Genomic DNA, 20,110 nt, shown 5'->3' with positions numbered 1-20,110 from the left:
CAGCTGTGGTGTACATGTGGTGTCTTTTATTGAAGACCAATCCAGTAAAAAATAATACTGCTTTAAATTTCATGTTTGACAAATTGCCTACAAAAAGATATAAAACTTCAAGAAGATGCAAGTAACTACAGAAAGACAAAAAGGACGACAAAGGGACACAAAATGACCACAGAGAGACAACATGACTAGAGATGCAAAACAACTACAGTGACATAAAACAACTACAGAAGGATGAACAAACAAAACCACTCTTTTAGTCTGGGTGTTTTGTGTCATATGAAGATGAGCCTCTCAGATGTTTTTGCCCAGGGGCCCATTGTCTCGTAACCTCTCCGTATGTAGTTTACCATGATCTTTGAGGACTGTGATCAGCTTTGCCCCTGGAGGCCAAGAGAAAGCAGAACTTTTCTTAATTTTAAAGTTTATGTCACCTACTATACCAGTCCTAAACACTTCACTGAGTGTATTGACAAAGATTTGGAGTTTGTGAAGTTTTTAAAACCATATTTCACAGTATTCCTCAGCAGATGGAGTTTGAGAGATTTCAGTTTTTGTTTAAACTGTGGAGCTTACGTCACCTTTCTAACGGCAGAGCGTTAATTTTAGAATGGAAAACATGAGTAGCACTATTGTTGATTACAGTTAACAGTTTATACCAAGAGTGTTTTTGGATACACAACGATATAACCTTGATTATGCTGCCACCCAGCGTCAGTCTCGGGTACTCGTATATCTTAACCATGGGGTGACGTAACACTTTCCGAGAATTTAGCCAATCAGCTGTCACTGACGCAGTCGATTTGAAATTGAAGCGGGCGAAGGCGGAAGAGGGGATAATTATAAACAACAGTAGCTCTGTTAGCTTGGACACAGCTTATATTTTATTCACATGCATTTATTTTCACCTTTAACTGATATGGGGAGTTGTAGTTGCGTTCGTTTTACACGTGTTTCATGTCGTGTAGTGTTGTAGTTGCCCAAGTGGAATTATCGTTTGCGTACTTAGCTAACCCGTAAATTCAACTTAACGTTTTTGTTTTTAGCAGCCGGCAGCCATGTCGTTATTTAGTGTACAAGCAAGGAAACATACTGCTTATTATGACCATCTAATGTCAACGACATCGTCCAGGACACCGGGCAGAGAGCGCCTGGCAGAGCGAAAAGCAACAGACACAACACTCGGGAAAAGTGAGATAACATCTGAAGCCTCTGCGTGTGAAGACAACGGGTCATCTGATAAAAGCCGACAGGTTAACAGGACTTATGTCATCTCTGCGCTTTCAAAAAGTGGCAGCGGGCAGCAGACTCCTTACCGTGGCCGACTCACCCTGCAGAGGCGGTCAAGGAGAAAGACCGGGGCTGAAACAGCGGAGAAAACCATAGCTGAAAGCAGCCAGAATACCACACCAGCTCCGGAGAAGAGACTAACCCTGCAGCGCAGGACCAGGACTCCGTCCATGGATAAAAGTGCACAGGGGCAGCGTGGGGTCAGCGGTACTGGCCTGCAGCAAACGCCAAAAGTCCTCAGTGAACCTAATGGTAGAGCTCCTAGTTTATTCAGGTCTATGAGTTTAAGAGAAGCAACCTCTAAGAGCAGAGCCAGAGAAACTGCTGCTCATGTGGAAACCCAGGGGAGGTTAGCGCACAGCAAGACACCTTCCACTTCTTCTTCATCCACAATTAGGCAACTAGAGGACCAGGCCCATACCTTTAAAACCCCCGACAAAAAGACCCCGTTTGAGAAAATCGCAGCCAAGAGGGACGTGTTCGAGAGGCTGGCAGGGAAAGAAGCCCCTAAACTAGTTGCAGTCAAGTCCGCAAGTCTAGAAAGGCCTAAATCCCGAGTACAGCAAGCTGAAGACAATAAACCTGTCCCAACTCCTCGAGTCAGCAAGGCGTCAGCAGGTGTGCACAAGCCAAACGCTGCGCAGCAGGTGAGGAAGACAGCCACTTCAAGCCAAAAGGGGGATGTGACCCAGCCCAGGACCTGCACTCCTGCTCCAGCACCTACTGAGAAGACACTGTCTCGTCCCAGTGAGGCTCTGAAGCAGCAGGATTCATTTAAGATGGAAAATAGCGCAGTGACTGTGGCTGTCCGTGTCCGCCCTTTCAATGCCAGGTATGTAATGCAATGCTCGCCTTAACTGATGTGATATCTGTCAGCTGGTTAGGGAGTGGGTCTACAAAAGTTACTGCTGACTCCAATAATGATGAACCATGGTACAGTTTAATCAGATCTTGAGTGACTAAACTGATTTTCCAGTGTTTCCTTGACATGCAAAGACAGTGAATTTTATTATGTCTTAGAAGTTTTGGTAAAGCTGACAAATGTAACATCATATAGGATTATGAAAATGTATTATTGAGAATTTTCTGCTTTTTATGCCTTTTGTGATAGTAAATGTAATGAAATAATTTTTAAAAATATATTCTTTAGGGTTTTGGATTTTTGGTTAGAGAAAACAAGCAATCTGTATGGGAATTTTCTGACCTGAAAAATGACCATCAAACCACCAAGCAACAAAAATTTACATTTTTAGCTTATGGAAGTGTTCAGATATAAGTTTTCTGAAATAATGTGTTTGAATATTTCTGCTCTGGTTTAGGGAGAAGGCAGAGAAGCCATTGCAGGTCATTTTCATGAATGACCAGGAGACTGTTGTCCAACATCCGGAGTCCAAACAGAGCTACTCCTTCATCTATGACTTCTCTTTCTGCTCGGTGAATGAGAGTGACCCCACCTTTGCCAGCCAGCAGACGGTGTATGAGACCCTGGCCAAACCTCTGCTACTGAGGGCCTTTGAAGGATTCAACACCTGTCTGTTTGCTTATGGCCAAACAGGCTCAGGGAAGTCATACACGTAAGTATTTTTATTTTTAGTTTATTACAGTCATCCTTTCCAATTGAATCACTTTCCTCTCATCTCCTCACATCTTTTGGTCTTAAAAATGCAAGTTGTTTTTGAAATTACAATATATCAGCTGCCAATTTGACTTTTTTTAAATTGTTGTTTTGCAGGATGATGGGCTTTGGAGAAGAGGCAGGAGTTATCCCACGTTTCTGCCGTGAACTTTTTTCTAGATTGGCCTCCATGGAAAATAAAGAGGTAAAACATCACATAGAAGAATTTTATTTTTATTTTTATAAGGCAGTTTTACTTTAAAAATCTAGAGGTTGTGTATAACACTTATATGACTCATCAAATGACCCATTTGGCTTGTTATATTTCAGGTGAAATGCCATGTAGAGATGAGCTACTTTGAAGTGTACAATGAGAAGATCCATGATCTCCTTGTCACCAGGGATGAGCCTAACCAAAGGAGGATGCCAGTAAGTAGTTTACAGATGACTGAAATACATTTCATAAACCAGTGAAGTAATGGTAATGTTTTATTGTGACACATAACCCATTCTAAATTTAAGATTTTATTGTAAAACTGTTGCTGGGAGTTAGGAAAATTGGCTGATACCTATTCAGATAAATCAGTATGCTGTCCAGCTTAGAATGGAAAGACTTTCCTGTCTATCAAGATAGAATAAAACATCTACTTGATAATATATCTTATTTCTGAGATGCATATGAAGTATAATAACCTATGAATCCATCAAGATAAAACCCAGTTGATTTGTGTTTCCAGCTGAGGGTGAGGGAACATCCAGTCCATGGTCCCTATGTCGCTGAGCTTTCTACGTAAGAAAATCCTTTCTTTCATTGGCCTCCAATAAAGGCCAAAAGAACATTCTTGAATGATGTGATTTGCAGAATTGCTCACTTTTTTCATTTCCTTACAGGAATGTTGTGAGTTCCTACAATGACATTCAGGTAGGTTGAAACTGCAGTCAAGATAGTTTCTTCCTTCAGCTCCTTGGCCTTTCGTTGATGCTCTTTTGAACAACTTTGAATGATTGAGCAAGTCAAGATTCAGTGTTGGGTAGATTTAGAGGCCACGATGAAGTACAGACATCCTGTTTGACTGAATCATAATGTCTTGAATGTACAGTGCAGGCACAACATGGAGATAAGTGCTGAGCTTCAAATATACTGTGTATCCAAGGGGTAACATGGTAAGAAAATAATGCTGCCTATATCACATGAGAGATTCAGTTATGATTCACACTGTTCTGGTTTAGGGATGGCTGGAGCTGGGCAACAAGCAGAGAGCCACAGCAGCTACAGGAATGAATGACAAGAGCTCCAGATCTCACTCTGTCTTCACCCTGGTTATGACCCAGACCAAGGTATGGCCTCTTGACTTAACTGTATCATTAGCAAACACAAACATGATGTCTGACATATTTTATATAATTACAATGAATTCTTCAGAGATACAGAGACTTGGGCTGTCATGTGTTTTAGTCAAGTGTTACACATCTAGTCATCTAATCATCTGTGTGTGTTGTGCACAGACAGAGTTTGTGGAGGATGAGGAACATGACCACAGTATCACCAGCAGGATCAACCTGGTGGACTTGGCAGGCAGCGAACGCTGTAACTCAGCCCAGACAAGTGGAGACCGATTCAGGGTACATGCACATAAACACACACACCCTGGTTATTGCTGCTCATACATAGAATTGACTTTTCTGCATTTCATATCCATTGTTAATTGGATATCTGTATTTTTTCCTTTTCTCAGATAGTATATGCAAATACCACAAGCAAATGATATTTGCTTCTAGGTATTTGTCATTATAAAAATTCACTTTGGGCCCTGTTATTCATGAGGGCCAATTTAATTATATTGCAGACTCAAATGAATGTTCTTATAGTAAGTTGAGGTTATGTCCAGCATTGCTTTTTTGTAACCGTATTTGCATGTACCCTAATTCAAAACAAGGCATTTCCTGTATCATTATAGGAGGGTGCTAGCATCAACAAATCCCTGCTTACCCTTGGAAAGGTCATCTCTGCCCTGTCTGAACAGGCACTGACCAGGAAGAAGGTCTTCATACCGTACAGAGAGTCTGTCCTCACATGGTGAGAGTTCAGTATGCTTGTACACATATAGCTGTTGTAGAATACAATGTTTACTTTTTTGTAAGCTCTCCTTATTAGTTTTATTTTTCAAATTAAGAAACATGAAGTTAACAAAGGTTGTCCACAGTTTCACACAGTGTACTAAAGTTGTGTGTGGTATATACACATCAAACACAGATTTCTAGGAATAAGAATACATTAACTGATTAATTAATCAAATTCATCATTAATCAATTCAATTTTAATCGAAACTTTTTCTAACCCACAGCCACTGTGCAGATCTCTGACCCAATGAGCATTTCCAACTTAGGAGCATGATCCTCACTTTTTTTCCTCCGCAGGCTGTTAAAAGAAAGTCTTGGAGGTAACTCCAAGACGGCTATGATCGCCACACTGAGCCCGGCAGGCAGCAATGTGGAGGAAAGCCTAAGCACTCTGCGCTATGCCCAGCAGGCCCGAACAATCATTAATGTGGCCAAGGTCAATGAGGACACCAGCGCCAAGCTCATCAGAGGTCAGACACTCAAAACTCAAAGCTCAATTGAACTAACTGCAAAAAGCTTCTTAAACCTGTCTATTTATACAGTATTTTAACGTGTCTAAACCTAAATTGTAGTAAAAGTTAATAGTTTCATTATGTTTTATCAGTATGTTTGTGAACCCGTTCGTACATGCCTGACCCCCTTAATGTGAGTATGAGATTTAAAAAAAGATGGATGTGACCTCTGTGACTACAACAGAAGGGAACGTGGAATAAGATTAACACCTTTCTCCATTGAGAAAACAATTTTGATGTCAAAAAAGGTTCTTTCACCTGTGCACATTCATGGACAGTAGGGCATCTTTCTTCTTTTTTGAACCTGAACATCTGCCATTTCACACAAACAGCAAACACCTGCATGTCCTTATTCACAAGGAAAACCAAAGATGGCTTTTCTGTGCACAGACTCCTGTTATCACAGGTGTGAACAGTATTTGTGCAATGGAAGACCCTCACAGCACAAAGTCAAGTTTTAAAACCACGGAGGGTACTTCTTAACAATTCCAGTATCATCAGTAACTTAATCACATGCATATACATAAACTCAATCACACTGTTATCCATTCTCAGTCTTGCTTTCATCTGCTTTGTTTCTGTCTCACTGTCTCTGTCTGTATATCTTTCTCTTTCTTTTACATGTGCATGTCTGTCTTACTACTCGTGTCTTGCTCTTGATCTTCTCTCTCCTTCTCTCCCATATACCGCCCTGTCTGCCCATCTATCCATCACCAACTTATGTACTACCCGGTTCAATTAAGGCTTGGCCCTAACCTTGCCTCCAGGCCATATTTATGCACTGTCAGCTGCACATGGCGGCTAACTGTCATGCAAGTATTATTTTTCATGAGATGATTGTGCTGCTGTTTGAGGTTTTTAGCACTAAGGGGAGCTCTTGCTGTGGTTTTCTCTCAAAGTGGATATGACTTTAACATTACAAATCAGGTCAATGCTGCTCAGTAAATTGTTATCAATAACTCAAAATGTTGGCCAGATCTTTAACAGAGGCCACAGAAATATTCAGATTTTGTGAAAGCCAGACCTTAAAACACATTGTCAGGACTTTTATGTAACTCCCTGCAATTTTATATTGACTGGTATTCATCTAATTTTATATCTGTTCAAAACTGCTACACATAATTTAGCGACATGAAGTATTTGGACTAGGGCTGAACAATATGCCAAAACAATCATCTGCGATTATTTTGACAGATATTATGATTGCGATATGAGTCTTAATTTTATTGGGAATTTTTTTATTTCATTTTCACTGGAAAAAATAAAAAATATACATGATAATGTGATTTTTGCTGGGTTCTGTCCTAAACAGGCATGTTCCCTTACGTCTGCAGAGCATGATTTGTAGGCTGGGGCATCTCTGTAACACCTCAATGTATGTTGTGATACATTTTACCTTAATCAAAAGATTGCAGCTCATGCAATTTGGATATTTCCTTATGCCATTTTGCGATTTTGATGATATTTCAATTAATTGATCAGCCTTATTTTAAACAAACTTTGTGTGTGTTTCAGAGCTGAAGGCGGAGGTGGAAAAGCTGCGAGCGGCCCAGACGAGCTCCCAGGGAATTGAACCAGAGAGGGTCAGGCTGTTCCAGCAGGAGATTGTTGCCCTGAGAAACAAACTCTGTCAGCAAGAGAGAGAAATGGTCGAGGCCAACCGGTCAGCATCACTGCAATCATAATAAATTTATTAATTTTATTCATTTGACGCACCACACCCGGTGATTATCATTCTCATTTTTTAGGGGATCATAGTGAAAGCTGTAGTGGATTTTCCACGCTTTAGAAAAACCTATTAGCAAGTAGTTCTTCATATTCCTTGTTATATCATGAATGTGCTGATATTATTTTACATTCTATTTCTATTTCTGCTTGTGTCACATTAGTAATATTTTTGCATCAATGTACATATGATTACATATGTATCTTTGCATATATACAAAGACTAAATTCAGATTTGTTTTTTCTGTACAGGGGATTTTATGCTTTTGTTTTGCTTTACCGTTTTCTTTTTATATTTTCTGACAGGGCATGGAGAGAGAAACTGGAACAAGCTGAAATACGCAAACGTGAGGAGACCAAAGAGTTGCAGGTAATTTGTTCTGAACAGAACATTTATGTCTTATTTATTCTTTAACTTCTTGTATATAGTAAACTTACCTTCATTTAAGTGCCATGGCTCTCATCCACACTTTGCAACAGTGCAATAATTGTCAAAGTAATAAACTGAAGAAATGTTCTTGCTCTTGTGTGGTCTCAGAAAGCAGGTGTGACGTTCAAAGTGGACAATCGCCTTCCCAACCTGGTGAACCTGAACGAAGATCCTCAGCTGTCTGAGATGCTTCTCTACATGATAAAAGAGGGTAAAACCACAGTTGGCAAGCTCAAGTCTGATTCCAGCCATGACATTCAGCTGACTGGAGCCCTCATTGCGGACCAGCACTGGTGAGAAAGTATTGCTGTTGTGAAAACAGTGGTGTTTTGATGAGTTGAATAAATAGTGTGTTTAGAGTCTTTACAGTTGTACACGTGAGAAGTGTACCTATGCAGTAAGGAAAAGAATCACTGTGTCTATGTAAAAGTTAAATAAGCCACTACTCATAAAAAAAGATCTTAAAATTAGCTTTACATAAATAACAGAAATAACAGAACAGAAATTCTGAATTATTTTAAAATGTTTGGCCATTATGGTTAATAGCCTATGTTAATTTTCAATTTAAATTATGTGGTTTTTTTTTTATTTCTTTATTTTCATAGTGTCATAACCAGCATCCATGGTACTATCAGCATCACTCCCATGGAAAGTGCCAAGACCTTTGTTAATGGGAACCTCATCTCAGATTCCACTGTCCTACATCATGTAAGTAGATCAGAAAGATCTTCTACCTTTTCTAAAAGTTAAGCTTTGCCTTATACTATGAGGTTACTCAAATTTGGGCAATAACTTTCTTTTTACATGTTTTAAGTCAAACATATAATCAGCTGGTTTCACCAAAGTGTTTCACAAATGTATTTCACTCTCCCCATCTATGTTTGTGTATCTGGCTTCCAGGGTGACAGGGTGATTCTGGGTGGAGACCACTACTTCCGCTTCAACCATCCAGCAGAGGTGCAGTCTGGGATGCGGGTATCTTGTTGGACAGGCGCAGGCGATGGACACAAAGATTTCGAATTTGCCAAAAATGAGCTACTTGCAGCTCAAAGAGCTCAGTGAGTTAAAAAAGACCAGATTAAAAAAAACTAAAAAACACAGGGCAACATTTTTATGTGCAGACTAAAAATTAAAGTAAGACTTCCCCTAAAGCCATTTTTGTGTGTCGCAGGCTAGAGGCAGAAATTGAAGAAGCCCATCTGAAGGCGAAAGAGGAGATGATGCAGGGAATCCAGATGGCAAAGGAGGTGGCTCAGAAGGAGTTATATGATCAGAAGGCTCTTTATGAGGACAGGATCCGTGTCCTGGAGAGAGAGCTGGTACATAACACTACAATCACATATTGAAATAAATAAGCATACAGTATATTCTTAAACCTTGTGTACTAGATTGCATTATTACAGTGACATCGGATAGTTCTTGTCATGTATAATCTTACGTATATCCTCAAAGCCTCTCAAATTGTGCAACCACTATTTAGTAATGCCAAAATATAATTTCTTTAGACAGAGGAGAATCAGCGGAAACATCAACAGGAGTTAGACCAGCAGAGGGTGGCCACTCAAATGGCAGAGCTGAAGATGGCCAAGCTGGAGCTGGAACAGGAGGTGGACACACACAAGAAACGCCTCCGCCTGCACATGGAGTCCCAGGTCAGGACACAGACCAACGCCTGGGAATGTTAAATTTCCTCTTCACTTGACTTGACTATTTTAAGTTCTTGGAAAGTTGTCCTTGTGCCGGACAGGATTTGTTCCGTCATAAAAAGTTTACTTGCTCCATCCCACTGTCAATGTCCAATGTCCTTTTCAAAATATTTGAATATTGACAATTTTAGAGCTCTCAATTATTGATCTTACACTAGTGAGCTAAACCCCTTTTGAAAGAGACTGTGCCCTACTAGCTACTAACAATTTGGCCTGAAGTCCGAGATCCAAGCTAGTGGGTAGTAGAGCTGCAGTATCTAAGAAAAGAGAAATAACAGATCTTATTTCAGTTAGTTTTCTGTATTTTTCCCTCTTGATCCTCAGACCTCACTCTACGGGAGATCATCTCCTTCATTTGCTCATTCTCGTGATTTCTGATCATCTAAAACAAGCTTGAGAAGCTCAAGCAAATATGCTGACACCAGGTTTTATGTTTAACTGATGGGCCATTTGGGATGTGTTTTGAGTCGTGGCAGAGCTTGGCTTTAGGCATAATGTTCTGGCCTGGTGGTTTTTAATGTTGTGTACATTACCATGATTCACTCCAGGCGATGGAGGAACACCGTGTGTGTCAAGCAAAGATTGTTGACGCCCTGGAGGCAGAGAAGAGAAAGATCAGCAAAGAGCTGGAGGAGATGCAAAAGAAAAGAGCTTTAAGGGAAAACCACACTTCACGAAATGGTAAGATCTTTCAAGTCTCAACCACATACTGGAATTAGGAACTATAGCGACAATATACACCAATATTATTATTATTATTATTGTTATTATTATTATTATTATTATTATTATTATTATTACACCATATATTGGAGCTCTAAATGAGTGGAATATGTCCTTTTAAGCAAGAAACATTAGAATAGAGTGTTGGCAAGTCCAGATATAAATATTTGAAAGAACATCAGTTGAATAGGTGGACGGAGGTAGTGAGGCTATAGAACATAAGTAATTTAGCAGTTTGTAGTGAGGTGGTAAACCGCTTTCATGGTCATTGGTTAATCTACAATAAAACTAAACAATGCAAAGTAAGAATTTCAGTCTCACTAAACTGCATTATTATTATTTATTGAATTGACTATAAATAGAAATTTCAATAGAAATATCTTCCATGGAAACAGGAAAATGTATATTTGTAAATTTCTTTTCCCACTCCTCTACTGTTCTCCGCTGTGCTGACGTATCCCTACAATACAGTATTTGTGTCACTCTCTCAGGCCAATGATGAACAATATTGCTGTTTGTACTCGGTAACCTATATAAGAGTATTTTAATTTTTCTAGTATGGTGAACCCCTTTCATCTAGTAATATCAAATCAGGCTCAGGGCTGTTGGTTGTGGTGTAGTTAATGTGTCATTTCTGTATTGCAGTCTCTCCACAGTGGGATGCCATGAAGTTGTCCTTGATGATTGAGGAAGCCAATAAGATTAGTGCTAAACTGAAAAAAAATACAGTCTTCAGCAGGTATTGAAAATGTTGATGTGATTGAGTTGTGTCTTATTTTATTGCAAGACTTTCCCTCAATTACAGTATTATTTCAAGCTTGATATTATCAATACAGTCATATTTTTTATCATCCCATGACTCTCCTCTGTTGTAGACATGAAAGCCTTGACAATGAGAATATGGAGCAAGGTGATTTGCTACAGGTGCGGGTTCAAAACACAAAGCTGGGGATCTCCACGTTCTGGACCTTGGACAAGTTCCAAAACAACATGGCTGCCATGAGGGAACTCGAACAGGTTCGTCTTAAAACCCTCATCTTGTTTTTGATTTTATGATTTTTTTTCATGTCTTAAAAGACATTAAGAACAATCTGACATATGACTAATTAAAACTGAACAGATATTTTACAAATAGAGTTTTTTTTATGATTTTAAGCAAATTATAAATAAGCATGAACTTGGGGCTACAGATTTGCAGTGGTAAGATCTCCTCCGTCAGAAGAGCAAAGGCAATGGGAACATGTTTTTTTTTGCGTGGTTTACCAGTTTTCCGCACCTGTCCAAACACATTTAGATCACATGAACTGGTAACTAGGTGTGAGTTGTGAATATCTTGGCCTTGTCCTAGGCTTTTGACTTGTCCAGGGTGTTTCCTAGTCTTTCGGCAAATTTTCGTAGATTAGCTTTAGTAGCCCCTGATCGTTATTAAGAGTAAGTATGGATTAATATGTAACAAACTATTTTTATGGCATTTTATTGGACAGTATTATAGGATCTTGTGTATAGAATCAGAATAATTATAGGTTTAGTAAAATCAGAAACCTATTTACACCCTTAAAGGTCTCATAATGATGCAATGAGTAGACTAATGATGAAGCTGATAAACTATCATCAACTACCAAGGACCAGTACTCCAATAAGCTGATGGATGATGTCTGTTGAATGAAGCATATTCGGTCAGCCAGCCTATCTCTTCCTCATTCTGCATATTCCATCCAACATCAGCTCAAGTGCAATTGCCAATTTCCCAGGTGTTTGACCTTATTTAAAGTGCAGAATGGGCTGTTTTATGCCTGACAGAGGGATGCTGCATCACTTTGCCGTGCTCTTCTCATTAAGTTGAGTAAATGAGACTGGTCATGTCTGCAATAGTTTAATCTCCGCAGGGGGATTCCACTTCTAAAGATGACGATGTGTTTTATGCCCCCGATGATGAGTGGGAGCAAGATATATCGGCCTCCTCTACTTCTACCTCCTCCTTCTCACGCCGAAGGTAATTATCCAGCTCTTCCTCTCTCCTCCTATCCGTCAATACCCCATCCCAGCACCTTACATTTACATTAGATAAAAAAATTGTTCAGAAACACCTATAGCATGTTGCTGAGGTACTGTACGTCACCGGACTATCTCTTAGCCCACTTTACTATCTTTCAACGATGCCTAGGGCTTGGATAGAAAATCGTTTTGCCTTATAGCCTGTGAGTCTTAATTCCACAGCCCTTGTGCTCACCTTTTAATGTGAACAATATGTCAGGCAAATGAATGTGTATGGAAAGTTGAAAGGTATGTGTAAGGAACTCAGAAAATCACTTTTTTTAGACAGTTTGGAAGATTTTGGTTATTTTTACAAAGTCTTCATACTTCCATCAATGTGATTTCCAACCTGTCAACAGAATATTTCCCTCTGTATTCTTTTTCCTCTGTTTATTAATTTAATTTCCACAAAGGCCAGGCCAAGGGGTTTAGAAAGGGAAAGGGCACTAAGTCCTTGTGTTTTTCACTCTTGAACACTTAACCCAAACACACAGAGCACCTGTGGTACATGCAGATCCCCAACATTTTCCCTTCACATTGTTGTTATTCTTGTGAAGCATGTTTATGGTGCTTCTGGTGGTGCCTGAACTACAAGAAGACCTAGCCAAATCAAACATGGCACCGGATCTGTGGTGCCTTCTTACTTTTTCTCTCTCTGACTCTGTTAAACTCATGTTTAAGCCTCGTGGCCACAGTAATAGCTGTTTATTGAACTTTCCACCTCTAGATTGTTCGTAATAATTTTATTCTCCTGCGGAACTCCATTTAACCCTTTTTACACATGAGTTTAACCTGCATCCTAGCAAAAAAACACTTTCAAAATCGGATTACTTTAATCATGTCCAAAGCCTGTCAAAGATGCCTACATTTAATAAGGGCAAATGCCAGACAGTGAATGAATTATAGAAATAAGACGTACCAAATTCACTCTCAGTATAGCGGAGGACCAAGTCATTGTGAATGAGAGCATCAACATGCATAAAAAGTGTGAGTGTAAATACAAAATCTTGGTAAGGTACTCAAAGGGTTTTGAATAAGGTTTGTTTGGAATCAGGAGCAGGAGTTTGTTGAAGGGCAGAAGAATCTCAGGGCGTCTATACGAGATCCGGGTACATCCAATTCAGAGCCTCCACAATGGCTCCTCCCAGTCTGCTGGTAAGGAACAGAACAAAATTACTTACTTACTAGTTTTTGCTTTTTGATTGAAACGAACATTCACAGTGACAAAGTGCTGTAAGAATGATATTTAATGAGGCCATCACTGCACACCCTATCTCTTCACTGTGTTTGTCCCAGGCTTGATGGGTGTTGCCAAACCTCCTTCCACCCATTCCAGCAGCACAGACTCTGCCCTGCCCAGCATCTGCAAGGAGCTGATTGGTCAATCAGTGGCCCGTCTGCGTGGTTGTACTGGGACAGAGGAGAGCGTGGTTGACAGGTTGGCCTCTGATCTGAACCTGATGTATGCGGCAGTCCAAACTATATCTGACCTGTATGACAGCATGGATGACAACAGTCAGGAAAACGGTGAGATTTAGCCTAATTTTTGTGTATAACAAGTGAGAAGAGGAGCAAACTGGTGGTACATTGAGTTCAATGGTAGTCAGTCGAAGTTAGTAGAGAGTTAACTTAGACAGGCCATGACTAGAAAAATCACATAGCATGTTATTTTTCTATGTAATTATCTGACGTTGCACAAAGAACATAGATAAAAATTGCTCATGTTTTTGGGGTGACATATCAATTCTTCCAGTCATTCAGGCCAAGGATTATCCTTTTCTTTGTTTTCTGATTTACTGTGTAGGTGTTTTTGAAACAAATTTTTACAAGGGATTTTTCTCCTGCAGTGTTTGTGTGTAACTTGGTGGCTCAGACTCAACTGGTCAAGGCCACCACAGCCATAGAGAGTGCAGTGTTTGTTACTACGCAGTGGTTGGCCAGCGTGAAACCCTCCTCTGGCCTGCCCTACACCATCGCTGAGGAACTCAAGAGCCAAGTCAAGAAGATGGGAGGATTCTTTCAGCTGCTCATTCAGGTAAACACAAAAATCACTAAACTGTAATAAAGGCCACATACTGACATTATATTGTGCATTTCATGGCACGTACAGGATATAAATGAGTTGAAAAGAGTACAAAATCTGAGCTGAAAAATGATTTTCAATTTAGAGTAGTTTGGGCAGGGGGTAGCTAATCAAAATGCAGAGCATTGATTGACGGGTCTTAGCTCTGAGCTGTTTGAGCTCTGTCTATGGAAATGGCCAAGCGGAGGGAATTCTCATCCTTGAGCCCCAAACAGAACATGAATATATGAAACGTAAATCTAAATTCCTTACCAGCCTCAGCACCTAAACACACAATTTTCCTCTCTCACTTCTGATTTTCCACATTCTCTAGTATTTTAATTTATTTACCGACCCCTCAGACTATGTGGACCACTTTGTTGGCTTGCTTACATTGATTCACTATTAAATCAATTTTAATTCAAGCTGTTAGTTTGTGCTGACTTGATGTTTACTGAAATGATAATTTTACCCCATCCAGGGTTGTGAATCCGAGATCACATCAATGGTGACGGAGGCACAGAGAAAGAGCAGTCAGTGCCTGGATGCAGCATTGCTTGCACTTGGCCATCTGGCGGCAGTGACATGCATGCCGCTGAATGCTATGGAGCTGGGTGCCCAGGCCACAGGCAAGGTAACACCACCATTAATACCACAGCAGCTACTATCTCTGGTAGGGCTCTGGGGTCCACTGTAATCAAGCCCCCACTCCACAATACTAGAGAATGGAATATTAGCTATGTGGATCTCAGAGCAAGGAAGATATTAGGAGGTGGGGGATTATATCTACGCATATTTGTATATGTTTTTTATTTTATTTTATTTTTTACCCTTTCTAAAAAAACACTCAAAACAACCACAGGGTATATCATAAGCAGCGACAACCAGCATGACTGAACCAAACAAAGAAAGACTGCCAGAAACTCACCTACAGAAAATCCAATTTAAAAGATTCCCAATGCTGGAGATGGTTTGTCTGACAGGCGATCTTTGGGAAATGTAGTGTAAAAACACATCAGTGATCAGTGAGCACCAAAGATGTGTAGGCTGATATCAGATAATTACAGACATATACAGGGTAGATGCTGATCCATAAAAAAGTTTTCAAAGGTCTTTAATTTGTAAAATTTAAGGCCATAAAATTATGAAGTGTCTTGAAAGTTACATTGACCCACTGGATTTTATGTTACATATTCAAATAATTGTCAGTTTTTATTTGGTCAGACTGCCACATATATTCACAATATTCCCATATTAATGATGCTAAGCTAAAGACAGCCCCAAGGGTTTTCAGGGAGGAAGCCATATCATCTTTGTATAGCATTGTTCGTGCTATAGTTCTCATACTCTATCCTAAACCATCAGGGATATCTTGTTTGTCGTGTTTATTGTGTTTTCTAGATTTCGTTGATTGATCAGAGAACTGCTATTAAAAATATAATAGAAATATGATTTATGTTATTATATGATTACATCTTTTTCAGCCATCAATGGCCATGTGTCTGCTGAAGGGGACAAATAAAGGCGTGCACTCTCTCTTAGAGGAGAGCCTCACCATCACCAGGGAAATGCTAAGAGAGGCGCAGCTGGCCTATCCCAGAAATCCAGTAAGAGATCATAATCATTTATTAAAAAATGCTGTGGCTTTTGGCCACCTCCCTGTTTCCTTTGTCACAGGGAAATGTTACTTTAGTCATCCCATCACACAAAGTTTGTCAAGATCAATTTTATAAACAGATTTTTGGTTACTAAGTTCCATGATTGTGTACATAAGTATTTTTTTAATAAGTTGCTGTCATTGATAACTGTCCCCTCTGCTTACAGGTCCTGCAGAGCCTAAAATCCAAGACACTTGATTTAGCACGTGCTCTTCAGAGCTACATGTATTGCCAGATTTCGGTGAGTTTCAACAACACAGCCAGCTACAAACTAAGAGCTATGGTAATATTGTAAGAAAGCTTCTGCACTCTTGAAGTCTTGAAGGTTTTATTAAATTTTAGAGAAACTACATCTTGATGTTTCTTACTATGTTACTTGGGTATTGATTGTGCTGCCCCCTGGAAATGTCATCAACAACTTCTTAGTGCTTTCCTGCCATACGATGCTTTCTTCATTTTCCTGGTGCTAATACTGCAAAAATCAGAGGGATTTTTTCTGTATGAATTACAGTGTTGTATTGTGGCATTCCTTTTGAGATGGGACTGACAAGTTTATTAGTTTGGTAATCACCTTTCTGACTTGGAATTATTATCTTGACAAATTCAAAAGGTTTTTAACTAACTAGAACACTACACTACAACAACAGATACATTTTATTGTCAGTCATAAGTTTGTGTGGAGGTGTAATATAAGAACAGCTTATTGGTATAATTATATATTAAAAACCATAACTCGCCTAAATAATTTATCACCCTTTACTGTTCCATGATGAATACTTAAATTTAAAAGTAATTTAATACTAGGTGAATTAATTACTAATGGTCAGAATGAAAGAATTTGATTAATGGTATTAGCTATCGGCTATCTGCAGCTTCATTACAAAACCTGCTGCTATTTGTTTGTATAGACCATGGCTGAAAGACAGAATACAAGCCCAGGCAGCAGAGCTTCCCTGGATATGTAAAGGTTAAAAAAAATCTTCCATCTTGACACAGGCTTAAAGGTTACAGATTAATACCTACTCCCACCACAGCCCCGTTAAAGATGCCACTCAGCCTTTTATGGTTCCTATAAAGCTCAATGCTCTGTAGGCTTATCTCGCTGCAGTCGCCCCTTAACGTTAGTTTCAGGTAATGAATGTGTTGAATGAAGTGGCATCAGTCACAGCTAACAGGCTTGTTTGCTGTTATCTTAGTCACACAAACTAGCAGCTTTTTTTGTTAAAACCAATCACTGACACATATAGGCGCTGGGGCATTTTGCTACCCACTGGATTTGTAGTCAAATAAAGCTGAGTTACAGCTTGAAACAACTACTTTCATGACATTTTTGAATAAGTCATGTGAAACAGGACTACACGTATGCATGATTGTGGCTGTAAATGCATCTACAGTATCAAGAGGGTAGAGTGGATACTGTAGCAGACATTATCATTCATTCAGCTCTTCAGAAAGGAGGTAAACTACTTTTTTTTTAAGATTAAGTAGTTTAAGAAGTTAAAATGTAGCTTAAAGATTGGACACACTGTGTTGGAGGAAATGGCATGATTCATTAGCATTTTCTTTTGTCAGTAGTGAACTGGGAAGGAGGCCATCAGGTTTATATCATAGGAAAGGATGCCATGGAAGCCCCATTCATTGAGTGACATAATTTACTACTATGTGGGTATTTGTGTCTTAGCATGTATCTGTATGATCCTTAAGTGGCATTAGGCTACATAAAGAATTGAACAAAAAGGTCCTTGGTTGAAAGAGGAGTTGGAGAATGTTAGGATAAGGCAATATGATGAGTAACAGTCACTCGGTCACTATTCATGTGCCAAGGATCTCAAGCACACTGATGCTACCGCAGAGCTACTCAGTGATTGACGGTCTAGTAGGTGTATTGTATAAAAGTATATATTCTCCATTGGTAGGTTATGTTGTGTATGCATGTGTCTTAGTTATGCAAATGTTGGTTGCATTACATTTGGAGCAGCTTATTTGCTCTATCTATATTATTTTTTGGGGGGGTGTTTTTAAACAGGAGAGAGAGTCTAATCCAGAGGAGGTGGAGGAAGGGGCGGAGGAGGTTTCAGCTTCCCATTTGAAGAAACTGAGAACAACAGCGACCAAGCTGTTCCAGCTGAACCAGGCCATCAGACAGCTGCATTCTTCTCTGTCTACCGCACTGCGAGGTGAAGCTTCTGACATATACAGATCCTTGGTGTTTAATTGAGATGTATCCAGAGTGACTTACACTGAAACATTCCAAAGTCACAAGCATTAAAACTAACAGTATGTCTAAGGTCAAAGCTCTTCCAGCCTTTTGCCTTTCACCATTTCAGTTCATTAAGACAATTTTCTAAATGTACATTTACAGTACAATAAAACAGAAAGGCAAAATGCCAAGATAAGTAATACATTTTATTTCTTTTTTAGTTTTTTTTTTAAAAGAGCAAGTATGTTGCTGTTTATTTTACAGTATTGTGAACCAAGTTATGAAAGCTGTTGCTTGCTTTAAATTCTTTACCAGTTTATGAACTACTGAATTGCTTCATGCAATATTGCATCAGCGTGTATAATGAACTGTTGTGCTCTAACAGGTGTGGGTTTATTGGGTTTCATTAAACCTTTGCCTATGTCTCAGCCAATCAAAGCTTAAACTTGTTTTAATTATTGCCATAATAATATCAGTTTTGTTTTGGATAAATAATGAAGATTTTGTGTATAAGAGTTTTGATGGTTGCTTGGCTGACAAAGTGGCTGACACGATGAAGGAATTTAGCATGACCAGCATAAACAAAAGCAGCCTCAGTCAAAATGTACCAGATTATTGTTGCTTTATGTGTCACTTCCCTTGCCTGACTGTCTTTCTCCTTCCAGGAAAAGATGGAGACTTAAGCAGCTGCAGAGAGCTGATCTCTTCGTCTGCCAAGGCTGTCGATGAGCTGCTCACTGGTCTCTCCAAGGAGGGAGCATTGATGCTGTCCTTACAACTTCCCTGTCTTCAGAGCGTCATGACTGCACGAGACGAGCTCCACTCTGCCCTGCAGTCCCTGTCCTCCCCCTGGAACGAACAAGGGGCAGGAGAGAGCAGAGGCTCTGCCGCTTCAGATAAGAGTATAGAAGATGAAGTCTTGACTAAAGGGAGTGCTACCACTCACACTGCTCTTAAAAATCGAGTTGTGAGTAAGATAGTGTACTCTCTCCCTCCAGGTGTGTCCTCCAAAGGCAGCCCGCACTGGGTTTAATTTGTACTTACACTATGTGTTATTCTTTATGATGTGCTCATATCATGTAGGATTTACTGTAAAAAATTAACTGCTGACATGGAGAGAACTTTGTGGGTACCTTTTTTTTTTTTTTTTTTTCTCCAAGCAGCAAACATAGCTCAAGTCAGTTATATTCACACTTTAAATCAATACTGCTCACTACATGTTAGCATGTGTCACCTCTGATATGATGTAAATGCAATACTAATGTTGAGGGACTGGAGGTTTTCTTCTAAGTTTGGTAAGAATTTGCTTCTTTAAAGGTATTTTTGCATGGGGACAAAGACTTCGGTCACCAGAGTAGAGTTTAACAGAGTTATTCATGATGGATAAAAACAATAATGATAAGTATTTGTATGTACAGAAAATGTTCACTTGTGCTGGCGGCGGCGGGCCTTCTCTGTTGTACGATATTTTTCAGAGGCCACTAAATTATTCTATGTTGCATTTTTATTCATTCAAACATGCAAGAGTTCAACATGCAGTTGCTTTGTTAGTGTTTTGTAAACAACTTCCTCTCCATTTTTGTATGAAGACATGTTTTACTCACATTTGCATAAAGCTTTGCTCTTGCATGTTGTACGCATACTGTAACAATTTGCACTTAGGAGAGACTTGTATACTCAGGGTTTCTTCTTAATACATGTACTTTAACAAAGGATTGTTTTATGTCCTATTAGTCTTCTGTAACACTTGGTAAAAATTTGATATGTCAAAATAATATAGGAACTTGTACTACAGCAATTAATCATGTGGCTTGATTTGACAAGAACCTTATCATTTCATACTGTAGAGCACTGTTCACTAAACCATGGATGCTTGGTAAAGACTACTACTATGACAAGATTTTACTAGTGATTATATGTCAATTCGTACTGCAGTAAAGTCTGCACAAAGTGTGAGACATGTTAAATGTTTTTATCAAAACATTCATATACACATTCCCTAATTGGTCTAACTTTTTAGAGAACAAAATACTGAAA

General features: G+C 39.3%; 1 protein-coding gene across 1 annotated transcript; it reads left to right on the top strand.

The window, feature by feature from the left end:
- Positions 1-828: 828 nt before the first annotated feature.
- Positions 829-19,786, top strand: kif14 (kinesin family member 14). Its single transcript, XM_023426485.2, has 29 exons — positions 829-2,119; positions 2,607-2,861; positions 3,020-3,107; positions 3,233-3,331; positions 3,640-3,692; positions 3,794-3,824; positions 4,133-4,240; positions 4,409-4,525; positions 4,861-4,979; positions 5,321-5,493; positions 7,051-7,198; positions 7,567-7,630; positions 7,799-7,983; positions 8,296-8,398; positions 8,591-8,748; positions 8,862-9,009; positions 9,196-9,342; positions 9,945-10,077; positions 10,765-10,858; positions 10,995-11,136; positions 12,006-12,112; positions 13,208-13,308; positions 13,450-13,680; positions 14,001-14,188; positions 14,697-14,849; positions 15,700-15,822; positions 16,040-16,114; positions 17,900-18,050; positions 18,739-19,786. The coding sequence occupies exons 1-29, from the start codon at positions 1,056-1,058 to the stop codon at positions 19,104-19,106; spliced, it is 4,926 nt and encodes a 1,641-aa protein (XP_023282253.1). The 5' UTR covers positions 829-1,055; the 3' UTR covers positions 19,107-19,786.
- The last annotated feature ends 324 nt before the right edge of the window (positions 19,787-20,110 follow it).

This window comes from Seriola lalandi, unplaced genomic scaffold (genome assembly GCF_002814215.2).
Source record: "Seriola lalandi dorsalis isolate HSWRI2012SDOR001 ecotype SW California unplaced genomic scaffold, Sedor1 jcf7180002054829, whole genome shotgun sequence".
NCBI classification, from domain to species: Eukaryota; Metazoa; Chordata; class Actinopteri; order Carangiformes; family Carangidae; genus Seriola; species Seriola lalandi.
Note: the sequence above shows the minus strand (reverse complement) of the source record. Positions and strands in the feature narration are given on the sequence as shown.

Coding starts and splice junctions, on each gene's coding strand:
- kif14 (XM_023426485.2), top strand. CDS start 1,056: ATGTCGTTATTTAGTGTACAAGCAAGGAAACATACTGCTTATTATGAC. Junction 3,108..3,232: donor CCTCCATGGAAAATAAAGAG/GTAAAACATCAC, acceptor GTTATATTTCAG/GTGAAATGCCATGTAGAGAT. Junction 8,749..8,861: donor CTTGCAGCTCAAAGAGCTCA/GTGAGTTAAAAA, acceptor TGTGTGTCGCAG/GCTAGAGGCAGAAATTGAAG.